We start from the raw sequence: 15,196 nt of genomic DNA, 5'->3' as shown, positions 1-15,196 counted from the left end.
ATTCATATATTAATCTTTTCTTCTTCTTAAATAGCTTCCTCTAACATTTCTCATAATACCGGTTTGGCGGTGAAAAATTTCTTTTATCTTTAATCTGTCCTTCACTTCTAAATAATAGCTTTGCTAGGTAGAGTAACATTGTTTGTAGCTCCTTGCTTTTCATCACTTTGAATATTTTTTGCCATTCCTCTGACCTGTAAAGTTTCTGTTGAGAAATCAGCTGACAGTCTCTTGGAGCTCTCTCGTAGGTAACTAACTGATTTTCTCTTGCTGCTTTTTAGATTCTCTCCTTGTCATTAGACTCGACATTTTAATTCTGATGTGTCTTGGCATGGGCCTCTTTGGGTTCATCTTATTTGGAACTCTCTCCTTCGCTTCCTCGGCTTTTATGTCCATTTTCTTTGCCAGGATAGGGACATTTGCAGTCATTATTTCTTGAAATAAGGTTTCAATTTCTTACTCTCTCTCTTCTTCTGATACCCCTCTGATGCAAATTTTGGTATGCTTCATGTTGTCACAGAAGCCCCTTAAACTATCCTCATTTTTTGCATTCATTTTTTCTTGCTGTTGTTCTGATTGAGGGTTTTCTGATATCTTATCTTCTAAATCTCTGATTTGTTTCTCTGCTTTATTTAATCTATTGTCGATTCCCTCTAAAGTATTCTTCATTTCAATTATTGTAGTCTTCATTTCCGAGTTTTTTTAATGTTTTCTCTCTCCATTTTTATGTTTTTAAGATTTCTTTGTTGCAGTTCTCATTGAGTTCATTTACTCTTCCCCTAAATTGATTGAGTATTTTCATAAACAGTGTTTTGAACTCTGCATCTGGTAGATTGCTTGTCTCTATTTTGTTTAGTTCTTTTTCTGGAGTTTTGTTCTAGACTTTCATTTCAGACATGTTTCTTTGTCTCCCTGTTTGGCTTCCTCCCTTTGTTTTTTCTATGTTTTAGGTAAAACTTCTATGTCTCCCTCTCTTTGTAGGGTGCCCTATGTAGTAGGTGTCCTATGGGAAGCAGTAGCACAATCTGTTGTGGTAGCCTGAGCCAAGTGCTCCAAGTGTGTCCCTTTTATGGGTTTCGTTTACCGTCCTTTTGTATTTGTAACTTGGTTGCTGTTTGCATGTGGCTTAGAAGGTGGCCCTCAGGCTGATTGTTTGTGATGACTGGCCGATGAGGGGCTGACCCTATAAAGCAAAATTGACTTTATCACAGCTCTGGTTCTTGCTCATTCTGCTCTTTCAGTATGTCATCCTCAGATGCAGTCCCTGTCTGAAGCTGGCTACCAGGTGTGGCACTTTCAGGGCCTCCTGGGAGTGGCTCTGTCACAGGCCAAGGGCAGCTGCAGCCGGTGCCCTGCCCAAGGCCACCTGGCAAGTGTCACCAAGTAATCTGCAGGTGACCGCCACTCGCACTGGTCTTGGAGGTGCTTCAAGAGTACAAGCTGCAAAACGAGGCCAGCCTCTCCTAATGGTGGGCCTGTGGCTGCTCAGAAAGAGGTACAGGGCACTTTGAGGCCAGATGCTACTTGTGTGTTTTGTGAATTTGAGAGATTTTAGGAAACTCTGCAGCATGAGCCAATATAGGTTGTTTGTTTGGAAAATCCATTGGAAACAGCTTGATTGGGCTTGCATATTAGGAATAATGGGGCATCAGGGAATTATGAGTATGGAACAAATGATGTTAGCCAGGTTGATGGAGACTAAGATATGGCGGCTGCTTATGTCTGTGTACCAGGAGCAGGGAGGGCTCAACCAAGGAATAATGGATGTTGACAGCACTTCTGTCTGGGAGAAAATTGCCCCTCCAGTTCTCCCTTGAAGTCATATAGTTCAACCTCCTTGTATGTCTCTGTTACCTTTCAAGTCACTGGAGCTCTGAATAAGTTAGTAAGTTTGTGTGCAGGCCCTTTAAGAGGAGTGTCTGTGACTCCAGCTGTCCTCTGTCTCACTCAGCCACAATCTCCACTGGTTTTCACAGCCAGAATTTGTGGAGACTTCTCTTTCCAACATTGGAGCCCTGGGCTGGGAGCCTGATGTGAGGATGGGAGTTCTCACTCCTTAGAAAGGATCTCTGCAGCCAAGTAATCCCTCTCAATTCTCAAGCACCATAGCTGAGTGTGGGACCAGCCTGTTCTGTGTCTCTGTCCTCAGTCTCGAGGTGTTCTCTTCTGTACGTCCCCAGTTGTAGAATGTCTGTTCAGCTAGACTTCAAGAGATTTTCAATTATGGTTGTTCTGCAGTTTAGCTGTAATTTTGATGCAGTTGTAGGAGGAAGTGAGCACAGTGTTTATCTAATTCACCGTCTTAACCAAGAGCTGACAATACTTGTTTTCAGAAACTCTCCTCTGTTCCTTAGAATATTTCTGTTAATGCTGGTGTGATTTTTTTTTCTTTGCTCATCTTGTTTCTGCTCCTTCATGTGGTGGGTATCTACAGTTGCCTGTGGCCTGTTGTCATTTGTTTATATTTAAGGGTGAGGCACTGAAAAGCTCGTGTGGAACTCCATTTAATGAAGTGTGCTGGTACCTTGTGGGCTTTGCTGGGAGAATCCGAAATTTATGAATTGAAGACCTTTTTTTATTAATCCTTTTTATTTTTCTTAAGAGGAACCTTCTAGTGTCCTGGCTGGTTGCAGGAGTTCTGTGTGGCACAGTCAGAGGGAAGTAGGAACAGATCGTTGTGTAGTTTGCCTCTTGAGCAACCTCTCTCTTTTTGGCCTTGAATCTTTCACCCAACATTCATTACTTCTCCAGGGTCTGACAGAGTTTCAGGTGAAAGTCTTTTTATAGTAGTAGTTTTGATTAGCACTTGCTGAAAATTTTCACGTCTAAGTACAAATCTTTCTTAAGTTCAGTGTTTTCTTCTATCGCACCTTTGACTATTATATAAATAAAGAAATTCCCCTTATTCTGGTTACCCCACAAGAACACTTTGGCTCTATTTTCCACACATTGGCTTTCCAGTGACTGTATTTTACTTTAAAAATGTTCCTGCCACCATAAGCCTCTTGGAAACTCACTGTGTTTGACATTGTGGTTTTGTTTCTCAGGATGTTCAGTAAAGACTGGAACCCAGAGGAGCAGAATCCAGAAGGGCAGTTTTACTATGAGTCCATTTTCAGGCTCTTCAAAGAAAGTAAGGTAGAGATTGCAAGTGCAATAACAAACACATTTCCTATCCTTATGGGCCTCCGAGACCGTGGCTTCATTTCTGAACAATCGTATCAAGTAAGTGAGCAGAATTTCCTCATGATAAATAACTACTCATTACATTATTGTAAACATCGGGATGCAGTGAACAAGCAAAGCTCCTCGCATGAGTGGGGCACGTCACCATCCTATAAGTTAGGAGGTGACAGGAGAAGCAGCATCACAGAAAGAATTTCTTCTCTGTAATAAATGTTGGTGTTGGGGCATGGGGATGTAGATGTGGAAAGACTGGAAAAGGGGATCATCCACAGATGCAGAGCATCTTAGGTATATTTATATATTATAACACTGATAACAATAATTGGCATAATTATTTGAATTAATAATGTTCATTGTATGGCCTTCTTATTTTATGTACTTGAACTGAGATTATTGAAACTGACAGGGAAGTTGTGTTACAATAGGATCAATTTGAAAGCAGGTGCGTGCTGCTCTCTCTCCAAATTGTTTCTTGTTCTTTAGACATGTCTGGAGCCTTAGAATGCAGATAAAGATTAGCGGTGGGTTTTCCTAGGGATACCAAGGACAAGACTTCTCTTTCTCTTTGTGAATATTCTTTGCCCTTTGGCCAGGTTCACAACAGGGGAGAGTGGTTGTCTGATTTCCTGGAGACTTCGGGCCAGGTCAATATGAGGCAGAGGGCAGTGATTACTGCCCGGTCGCCAAAATGGCCCCCCATTAGCAGTCAGGGCCACTCCTGAAGCATCCTGGCCAGGCTCTTCAAGCACACACATTCAACATTTATTCTTCAAAATTGCTCTGTCATGTGTACATCAATGTCAGAGTTGAGTTTACAAAATGATAGTCTCTTTTTTTCGGGGAGAGTATTTAAAAAGTCATTTAAACATATGTAACATTCTGACATTTTACAAGAGGACAAATGGTCTATTTATGATCTGAGTCTTCTATAACCCATAAATGCCTATCCTCAAAATTGTCCATTCATTATTTTTCAGCATTTTCTAGAAGCTTGTAGAAATCTGGTCCCAGTGGAGAGAGTGATGTATGATGTTCTCAGTGAAATCGAGAAGACATTTGACAAGACATTTCTGAAAGCATTGTTCAGCAGAGTTAACCTGAAGGCCTATCCTGATTTACATGAGATTTACAGAGACTTCCAAAATGGTAATTATAGCTTTCAGTGACATTTGGGGAATAAATGCATTTTATTCATGATTCGTTCATTTTTTTATTGACAATTATTTTATTGAGTGACTACAACGTAGCAAGCATAATACAGTGTTGAAGAAAACACACATGACTGTGTCCTCATGGAGCTGACACATTGTGGGGGAGACGAACATTAACCAATTAATCTCACAAATGATTCCTCAAGCAGGACCAGAATTCTGTGCAAAGAAACATAGGATTTTAGTCTCCACTTTTTTGGGGGAGACATGAATTATACTCTTTCGTAGGAAAGGAGGAAGCCCTCTCTGATACTTGAAGACATATTCAAAGATGAAAAGATATTTCTTGTATTAGAAAATTTGACATTTAGTGCCTGCTGTCTGTCCCAACCCAGGAATGGAAAAGTCACAAGAGAAGATCACCATATGCCTATGCAATCAGGAGGGGCAGCATGTGTTAGCTTTAAAGTGTGAAAGAAACTGTGGTCTTAAAGAATTCTGTGGCTAAAAAATAGACCTTTGGAGGGAGTGCTTGAAAATTAATTTCAAAGAGAGGAGTTGGACGAGATATCTGAGGGTTTAACACAATGTGCCAAAGAATTTCAAGTTTATTATTTGGTAAATAAAGACGTGATAAAGGGTTTTTATAAAAGTAAAAGAATTCTGTAAAAAAAAATAGAATGTCGATTTGTGAAAACCATGTCATGATTATAGTGAGTTATTTCATTTCCACACTATAATATACCTATGTCAGAGAAAGAAATAACAGAAATCAAATACTTGGTCATGACATTCAAGTAACTATTTGTAACCAGGATGTCCCTAGGCCATGGGTATGAATAGCAGTTACTACCTACATCTTAGGGTCTCCGATCCTTTCAATAGAATTTTGGGATACCCCTAACTGAGTCTGGCAGCCACGACACACATTTTGTTGAGGGAACTTCCCATGCTGGGACGATGTACGCCTTATTCTCACTACTGCTACCAGTGGACTGTACTGCCCAGCACTTGGACCAATGCAACTGCCAATCTGCCCCCATGGGAGGTTGGAACAGGATCCTCTGAGACCACAGTGTCCATGAGTGCTGCAGGTCAGTGGGACATCCCATCATATTGAAACACTTGTCCTAGCCTGTTGCTGACCCCCGTCCCCATCATGTTCTCTGGACCACTGATGCTCACAGCATTTATCTGCTTAGTCCTCCTCCAATCATTGTCTATACATGAAGTCACTGTCTCCTGGGTATGACAGATGTAATTGTTTTTCTGATGGGTCCTTTCTACCTTCACTCCCACCCTCCTGCCCTTCCTGTCAGTGGGATTTATACTCAGAAAGCATGTTCTAATCACTTTTCCTGGTCAACATCTTTTTGAATTTCTTTGGTGTTTTTCCTCATCTCTTGAGAGTCTTGCTTTTCTATTTGCTGAGTCACCTTGAAATGCTGCTCTAAAGTGAGATGCCCTGGACTGGTTTTTACAACTTCTTGTTACCACTTTGTGGGTCAATGGTATAGCTGTGGTGTATTCACTTCCTCTATGTGCCTTCATGATATATTCACTTCTTGTTTGTACCTTTTGGAAAATATTTACTTACTGTTTGTGCCATATAGAAAGTGTCTTTCCTTTGTTCCCTGGATCCCTCTCACCCATTTCACCCTAGGGAAGTGCTAGTTCTTTAGTGTTATGCTTCTTTCTCTGTAACCATATCTTCTTTAAACCAAAATCCCTTTCCTTCCTTTCTTTTAAATTCTCCATCCTTAAAAGATGTCAGGGTTTCTTTTTTCTTTTCTTTTTTTTAAAGGAGGTGGATTTTTTAAATAAACATTATCTTACTTCCAAAGAATTCTCTTTGTTTCATTTCTATTCCTAGTCACCTGTAGAATTTGCCAAATAAATCCCCTACATATTATTTATTTTAAATTGGCTATTAATGTTCTCTAATCATTTTAAAGGGGGTTCATCATGAGTTACAACTTGTCTGCTGTCCATCCTTTTTAATCCTTGAGAGGTGCATCTCTATATAGAACAGCTATAGGATTCCAGGAGTAACACCAAATCACTGGTCCCAGTGAACGGAGTGGAATATGATATTCTTAGTAAACTGGAGAAAGTATTTTGAGACCCATGGCAGTCCAGGACACCCTGAAAGCTGGAAGATTCTCTCTGAACTATTGGGGTCAAGAATGTGCCTAGATGTGAACTGTGAGATGCAGGTCCTGGTCACTGCTTGAGATCTCTAATTGCCTTTTCTTCCTCTACTCAGTGCTTCCTGAGAACTTCGATTACCCAATTACTGATGATAAAAATAGAAATTACAGCCTCGACTCCCAATTAAGCTGTGAACAAGGTAATTACGACTTGGCAGAAACTTGTTTCCTCATGTACTAAGAGGAAAACAACCAGGGACTGAGCTCTTGATTGGAGAGTGTAACCTGGGCGGGGGTGGGGGGAAGAGAGATGAGGCAGCTAGAGTAGTGGTGTGTTGGACGGATTCCCAGTTAACCCACCAGATATAGAACCCGAGAGTATTGCGAGACAGATGTAACGGCTAAGAGGATGGAACACAAACTCAAGGGAGAAGATCTCCCTAAGACCAGGAGGTTCAAATTAGGGAAGAACCGACGGCAGTAATTGTGAGTTAGGAATTCAGTGGATCTGAGAAGGAGTAAGGGTTTTGTCCTATGTAACAATGCCAAAGAGGAAGCCATTGGGTTGTTCTAAGAGAGAACTATTGAAAATATTACTTGTAACGGAAGAGAAAAAGAGAGTGAGTAGTAATTGTGTGTAGAAGAGAATATGGAAGGTGTGGTGCTATGTAGAAAAGAAAAGGAGTAAAAAGAGGAGAAGAGAATAAAGGACATTAATAACTTTAACAATGACAATAAAAAAGAGCATTGATAACTTTAACAATGATGATGGTAACACCTAACTTTCACAGACAACTAGGCATAGGTCAGCACTTGATGTGAATCAACTCATTTAATGCCCAAATATAATCATTAAATTATAATACACAAGGCATTAATACTGAAAAATGTGATCTCCATCGAGTTACTATAAACCAGTTATCCTTTTGCAGGTAGCATCACATTGAATCCTCATAACAATTCTATCATTAGGGTTCTGTTATTCCCATTTTTCAGGAGATTAAATAGAGGTGTGAGGGAGGGAAGTTACTGATGTGTGCAGGTCACACGACTGAAATTGGTATATATAGGACTCTAAACGTTTTTTTCCATACCAGTTGAAAGCAAAGCCTTCAGACGCCCCACTGCCAGGCTTCAAGTCTTGGCTATACTACCCGCTTGCTTGGGCAAGTTACTTTTTTCTGTGTTTCAGTTTCCTCACCAATAAATCTGTATCTATATCTATATCTAAAATAATGTGGTTGTGAGGATGAAGAGACTTAATTTATGTGAAGCACTGACAATAATTCATGGAACGATGTAATTGCTATGTGTTGTAAATTGTCAATGTGTATCTGACTCCAAGAACTAGATATTTAATCAGTGCTCAACGTTTTGAGACTTTCCTCCTCAGATACTGACTAAAGAAACAATTATTTTCCAGGCTAGAATTGCAGTTTGTGAAAAAGCCTTCGATCCCAAGAAAAGGTCTTGATCCTCAGGCCAAATGATCTATGACAAATTTATTTGTTTATTAAATGTCGACTTCTTTTTTCTTGGAAATAACCAATGTAAACAAACCATAAGAAGGTGATCAGCATTGTAGAATGCTGTTAATATCTATCTTTTATTTGGATGTATATCACAGGAATTATATATTTTTAAGTATATGAATGCAGTCATATAAAATTTGGATCTATTTTAATAATTATAATTTCTGTATAAAGAAAAAAAGCTAAAAATCTAAAATATGCATTAAAATATACAAAGCATATAAAATATATTTAGAGATTCATCTACTACTAAGAGTAGGGGGAATTAGAGTGGGTGGTGGGAGGATGAGTAATAATTATCAGAGTAAAGTTCGTTTATCACAAAGAGAAGGGAAGGCAAATTCTTCAACCTTTTCAATGTGATCCAGGTGACACCCTACCTAGAGAAAGAATCCTAGAGCATCTCAGTGATGGACAGCAAATGAGTATAAGAGAAGAAGAGTCATCTCATGATCGAAATAGTACCATAGAAACCCAGGAAATGACAAATGAATGCGCCCAAGAAACTGAACAAGCAGGTAAGGTTGACTGACTCTCCAACATTTGCCTAGATGACTCTGAGTGATGGTAGCCCATACGGCAAGGGGATAAGGCTGTGTAATTTGTTCATAATTCAGAAAGGGTGTCTCAAAGAGCCATGAATGAGGATAGAGGAGTAGACCAGAGTCTGACGGTAGGAGATGTTTCATTACCAAGAAAAAAAAAATGTAGTTTCTGTAGCAAAGGACAAAGAACACAAATAGACATGGAGGATAGGATGCCTGAATGCCTTAGTACAGAGAAGGCTGGAGGGAAAAAGTTAACTCAAAGGGAAAAGGCTAGAAGTCTCACTGGGGAAGGGAGAGGCAGAAACACAAAGGGACAGGAGTGGCCAAGGAGAGACATGGCCTCAGAATCAAGGGTGCTCAAACAGTTCTTAGAACAGAGGCTACAACAGGAACATGACTAGAAGTAGAAATGTGAGAAATGGAGAGAAGTAGCATGAGCTGTAAGCAGACTGCAAAAGTATTGGAAATAACATGGACAAATATAAACCATCACTTCTACTTCCACAAAGAATAATTCAAGGTAGATAACAAATCTAAAAGTCAAGGCTAAAACTATAAAGCTTCTAGAAGAAAACACAGTAGAGGATCTTTGCAACGTAGGCATGCAATAATTCATTATATGTTACAAAAATCATGGCTCATAAAAGAACATCTTGGTAAATTATATTGCATCAAATTTAAAAATTTCTCCCTATTCAAACACGAAATTAAGAAAAACACAACGAGTCATAGACTGGGTGAAATTATTGCAATATATGTATCTGACAAAAGGTTGTACCCATACCATATAGAAAATTCCAATGAGCAAACAATAAAAAGACACTCAAACAACTAAAAAATGAACAAAAGTCTTGAGCAGACATTGTACTGCAGAAGATACAAAATGGCCAATAAGATTAAACACAAAACATACGATGTCATTAATCATCAGGGAAATGCTAGTTTAAAAGCACAGCAGTTTACCATCCTCGCACCAGAGTTGCTAAAATTAAAAAGACTGACAACACCAAATGTTGGTGAGAATATAAAGCAACTAGAACTCCTGTGTATCTTGGGCTGCTCGGAATGTAAACTCACAACCGTTTTTGGAAAACTCTTTGACAGTCTGTTACAAACTTAACCTAGTCCTTGACTCAGCCATTTCACTCTACTACAAACCATGAAGGCTTATAGTAGCTTTCTTCCTAATAGCTAAAATGTGGCAACGAGAGGATGCCCATCAACAGGAGAGCAAATAATCACACTATGATATTGTGATAGTGTGGAATAGCGATGAGCAGTAAAAAGGGATGGACTACTGGTAAATGTAATCACATGGATGAATCCCAAAAACATTATGTTGAGTAAAAGAAGTCAGCCACAGGGTATATGCTGTGTGATCCTGTATGTATGAGCATCAGTATAGACAAGAACATTACCCCAAAGAAAGAACTTATTAGTGGTGATAGAATTCAATACAGTAGCCGGTCACACGTGTAGTCACTGACTGGAACTCAAAGCCCAAGGGGACTTTCTGCCGTGGTAAAAATGTTTCATAATGCAACTCTTCTATTAGTCCCATCGCTGTTTTTTACTTAAGATGTGTGCATCTCAGGGAAAAAGGGAACAAGTCTCTGTTGGGTTTCAGGTGGGGTCTTGGTGCTTGAACATCAGAGTTCAGCTTGAGGACTGAGTTCTGCCATTCTCTTGTCACCCTCTTCAGTGTGCCGTGAACACTCACCTTTCCAAATAAATAATGTAAGAGGGTTAGAAGAGAGACCCAACTTACTGCCCCAGAACGGACAAGGTAAGTGTCATGTAACTCAGATTCTATGTTAGATCTTTGTTTATTTGTCTTCATGGGAGTAAAGACTGCATCATGTCTTCTACGGTAGGCCTCTGCCAGCTCCACTCCTCCTACCTGCCCTACCTGCCCACAGATGTGGGATAAGCCATGAGAAAGGAATCTGAGCTCCTGAGTAGACATAGCATCCACTGATAAAAATATAAAAAGAGAAACTGGGAAAACGTAGACAGGAGGTAATACAGGACAAGTTACATAAATGAATATATTTTTTTAAAGGAACATAAAATCCTACCATTCCAAGTTGGAGTGGGAATAATTTGCAATTTATTTCCCAGGATGATTAGGAGGAACTTGGAAATAAAGTGACTTTTCAGGTTCACATGGGGCACCTTCATTACAGAGCTAGCCAAGTGGAGGCCCCTGGTCCCACAGTTGATGTCCAGGAAGAGAGTTTTGGAGCTGAAGAGAGAGGAGAACCTGGAGGATGAAATCACGGAGAGATAGTGGTTGAAACAATATTGGCAGTTAACAGGTCAACACAAAGTGAAAGAGACAGATAGAAAGGGAAGAAGTGTAAGAGTCAGCCGAGAAGAGATACGCTGAAACTGCTTTTAAGGATCCCGGAGAAAAATTGAGAGGAGTACATTATGGAAAGAGAAAGATGGAGAGGAAATTAAATGCTGAGAACTGGGGAAAGTCAGGGAGATGTAAAAGAATTAAAGGGGAGTGGATGGAAGTAGATTGAGTGTGAAGGAGGATAAAGGGAGAGAAGAATAGATTGAGACACAGTAAGTTTGAGGTAAGAGTATTGGGAATAATCATCTTTGGGCACAAAGGTTGACAAGATTAGCTCTTCCGAGTTTTCAGATGAAACTGGCTTGAAACCTCAAAGTGGCCCTTGCAAAATGCTCCGATCATGTCAGGACTCTTTCTGAGAATTCCTGTGATTCCACAGACCAAATCTCTACCCAGATTATTGCAGAGTTCATTTGTCCATGACCTGAGAACCAGGGTTGTGATAGAGATCTACACCTGAATTTCTTGAGAACCTTGAACTTGGCACATCCAGAACTAAAAGCAGTATTTTCATTGCTGAAGCTAGATCTAACTCCTGCTCGACCTTCTACTCTCAGTGAGTGATGACTGTTAAGTTAGAATCCTGGGAGTCATCCATGTCTCCACTCACCCTCAAATACTTCTTGTTTCTCCTTTACCATTGTCATTTCTCATTCACAGTGTTCCCCACCTATTCTACTGTCACACCCCCCAAGGCCAAGTCTGTAATCCAGATTTCCATCATGGTTCTCAGAACAACAGCCACCCTCTCATCTCTTCATGCTAGTCTTGCTCCCATCAAATGACTTGTTTGCATTTCAACTAGATGGGGCATTTGAAAATGACATTAGATTATACTGTTTTCCTACCTAGCTTCTTAATATGCTAGTGATTAAATACAAATTTCTTTCAGTGGCATCCAAGGTCATCCACAGTGAGCCACCTGGCCATTTTCCCATTCCCACCACCTGCACTATTCAAAATAGAATAAACTTTCTTCTCCAATAATTTTTTTCTTGTAAATTTTTCTTTTCTTTTTATGGTGACATTTCTTAACAAAATCCAGTAAGTTTCAGGTGTACAGTTTAGCAGTAAGGAATATATATATTGCATTGTGTGTTCACAGCCCATAGTTAGATTTCTTTCTGCCACCATATATTTGACCCCTTTACCCCATCTACCTCCCCCCTACACACTGGTAAACACTAGTCTATTATTCCTGTCCACAATTTTGTTTGTCCACAAGTCTGTTCATTTGTTACTTTTAGGTTTATATCTCACATATAAGTGTATCATGTGTGTTTCAACTTTTTCTGTCTGGCTTATTTCATTTAGCATGATTATTTCAAGATCCATCCACTTTGCTGGAAATGGCAGTATTTCATCTTTTCTTATGGCTGAGTAGTATTCTATTGGGTATACGTACCACAGCCTCTTTATCCAATCATCTGTTGTAGCACACTTCGGTTGTTTCCATGTCCTGGCCACTGTGAATAATACTGCTATGAACACTGGTGTGCAAATATCTTTTTCGGATATGGGTTTTAAAATCTTTGGGGTAAATACACAGTAGAGGGATTACTGGATCATATGGTAGATCAATTTGTAGTGTTTTGAGGAACCTCCATACTGTTTTCCAGAGTGGCTACACCAATTTGCAGTCCCACCAGCAAATTTTCTCTTCATCCTCTCCACAGGATTGATAGAGGCATTTGCAAAGATCTCCCTGACCTGCTGGTGGGTGATGGGGATGGTATTTGTGGTTTAAATGACTAATTAGCTCATTAAATCTATTTGTTTGTCTGTAGAAAAGGGACACTTCTCTTTCTCCTTTTCAACATAAATATTTTCTTTCTCTGCCTCTCTTTCCCCACGTATGTGAAAGGCAAGGAGGAAAGGAGGTCTTAGTGCCTTAATGGAGGGTCCCCTGGATGTAGAATTTAAGGACAGAAAAAAAGTAAAATTGTAGGTTGGGGGCACCAAATGGAGTTGCCTAGTGGGCTTCATTTTATCTAAATGTATATGGAATCTGAACACTACCAGCTTGGGGTTTGGAAAGAGAGAGATAATTTTAAACTTACTCCCCTGGTTTTTGTGGGAAGAATGAAATCCTAGGTATAGGAAAGACAAAGATGAAGTAAGTTCAATGAATAAAAAGGGAAGTAGTGGAGTAAAGAGGTAAAGAATATCACCAAAGAAGAACAAGACAGAAATGCAGAGATGGTAGTGATCAGGAACAGAAAAACGTAGTCAAAGAGATCCATGAATAGCTTTATGGTACAGAGTAAGCAATGTGTAGAATCAGGGTTAGCAAAAGTAAAGGGGAAAAGAGAGAGAAGAAAGGCGAATAGGTCTAAGAATGCTCAATGGTGCAGAGCAAAGCTTTTTTGGTGCAAAGATGCTTTTATTCCGAAGAAGCAATTCTGAGCAGCAGAGCTCTGATGCACTGTAGACATGACCCCCTCCAGGTAGATCCAGGTCACTCTCATTGTCTGTCCAAATTCTGTTTCTGTCTTCAGTGTCCTGTGAACTTGTAGATCTAGAACTTGATGAAGGAGGAAAGTCAGAAGAAATGCCAACATTGCTACCTTATGATGGAGAAAGTAATTATAATTTAAATGACCTATGACCTAATTAATATTTATTTTTTATCAACATAGAAGACCACCTATTCTTTCATATTTTTTTTCTATTTCCTCATCCACTCATGAATCCATATACCCATCCATCCATGTGTCCATCCATCCATCCATCCATCCATCCATCCATTGATCCACATATCCACCCACCCATGAAATCATTCATTTATTTGCCCATTCATCCATTTGTCCATTCATTTATTTATCTATTCACTCATCAATAAATCTATTCATCAACACATCCATCCATCCGTACATCCATTTATCAGTCCAACTGTTCATTTGTCCATTTATCCATCTATCGAACCATTTATCCATCTTTCTGTTCATCTGTCAATTTGTCTGTCCATCCATCCATCCACCTACCCATCTGTCCATCCATCTATCCATTCATCCACTCACCCGTGTCCATTCACTTTTACATTCATTGTCATCCATTTGCACTCCAGATTGTGCTGGGGCAGACATATCACTTTCCCATCATGGTTGGCATGAACATGCTGAGGTCTGTTATCAGTGCCAATGGTCCATAAGTTTCTTCATTCTCTGCAGTGACCTATGATTCCGAAGCTCTACAAATAAATAATGATGGAGTATTAAAGAAGGCAATTAGCCTAACAGCATCTGAGGGAGAAGGTAATTATGATTTAAATTCCCAATTACCTCAATAAATGTTTGTTTTCTAGTCATCATGGAAGATCTCTCTTTTCTCCCAACCTACCATACACTTCTTCATATTCACATACATAGAGATGAAATTGCTTTGTTTTCCCTAAACTGCCAGAGAGACGAAAGATACAGATGAGCTGAGCTCCTGGGAGGTGAGGGAATTCTTGCACAAAGAATGGAGGGAGACAGAATATGCTACAAGTAGGAGAGAGCGCCAATGTGCCTGGGTGATTTTCCTAAATGCGTGCTGAAATAAAGATATTAGTAGGTTATGGCAAATAAGGAAAGGAGAACTTTACGGCCTACTTCTGGAAATACCAGGAAATGGAAATCAGTTTTGTGAATGATGACTATCTTCATAATTTAGAAAGGTGCTGTGGGAGACTGTTAGGATAGAGTTGATTAGCAAAGGCTCTCTGGCACTGTGTACAATATGAAATGGAAGAATTTTCATCAGTTTGAGAGAAGACATCTGTGAGAATGAGGAAATATGTAAAATAATAGAATTTTCACAGGCATCCAGAAGGTTAAGAGTCAGAGTAATAGAGATGGAGAGAGAGACAATGTAGAAAGGTTATAGCCTCAGTAAAAAATGAGATACAGAGATAAAAATTAGAGAAGTTATGTATAGAGAGGCGAACAAATACCAAATGGTGCACAAAGAATGATATGCAGAGAAAAAGTTATATCAGAGTAGTTTAAAACCAACAAAGAGTGAAGACTGTTGTAAAAGGAAAAGATAAGTTGGGATATTGTTATGGAGATGTACCGGTCCCTGGACAGAGATTCTCCCACCAAAAGAACTGCACCTCAGTAGTGAGTCTTCAAATTAAGGTCTTTGCAGGTAGAGAGTGGTGCTCAGAACATACGGAGAGTAATACTCCCGTCCTTGGCAGCCTCAGCTTCTCTCAGGTAGCAGAAAGAATCTCAAGGGCTTGCTTGCCTGGTAGGCATACCTGCCCCACGAGGTTATCATCTAT

General features: G+C 39.6%; 1 protein-coding gene across 5 annotated transcripts in view; it reads left to right on the top strand.

The window, feature by feature from the left end:
- LOC107507409 (nuclear body protein SP140-like protein) overlaps positions 1–15,196 on the top strand; it is a 50,342-nt gene that overhangs the window by 9,858 nt on the left and 25,288 nt on the right. For all 5 annotated transcript variants that reach the window (XM_036236164.1, XM_036236162.1, XM_036236163.1 and 2 more), the window contains exons 2-6: positions 3,048–3,225; positions 4,164–4,332; positions 6,604–6,687; positions 8,388–8,537; positions 10,270–10,353. In XM_036236164.1, the coding sequence (XP_036092057.1) occupies positions 3,048–3,225; positions 4,164–4,332; positions 6,604–6,687; positions 8,388–8,537; positions 10,270–10,353 (665 nt within the window). The remainder of the gene's footprint in view (positions 1–3,047; positions 3,226–4,163; positions 4,333–6,603; positions 6,688–8,387; positions 8,538–10,269; positions 10,354–15,196) is intronic.

This window comes from Rousettus aegyptiacus, unplaced genomic scaffold (genome assembly GCF_014176215.1).
Source record: "Rousettus aegyptiacus isolate mRouAeg1 unplaced genomic scaffold, mRouAeg1.p scaffold_m13_p_2, whole genome shotgun sequence".
Taxonomy (NCBI): Eukaryota; Metazoa; Chordata; class Mammalia; order Chiroptera; family Pteropodidae; genus Rousettus; species Rousettus aegyptiacus.
Note: the sequence above shows the minus strand (reverse complement) of the source record. Positions and strands in the feature narration are given on the sequence as shown.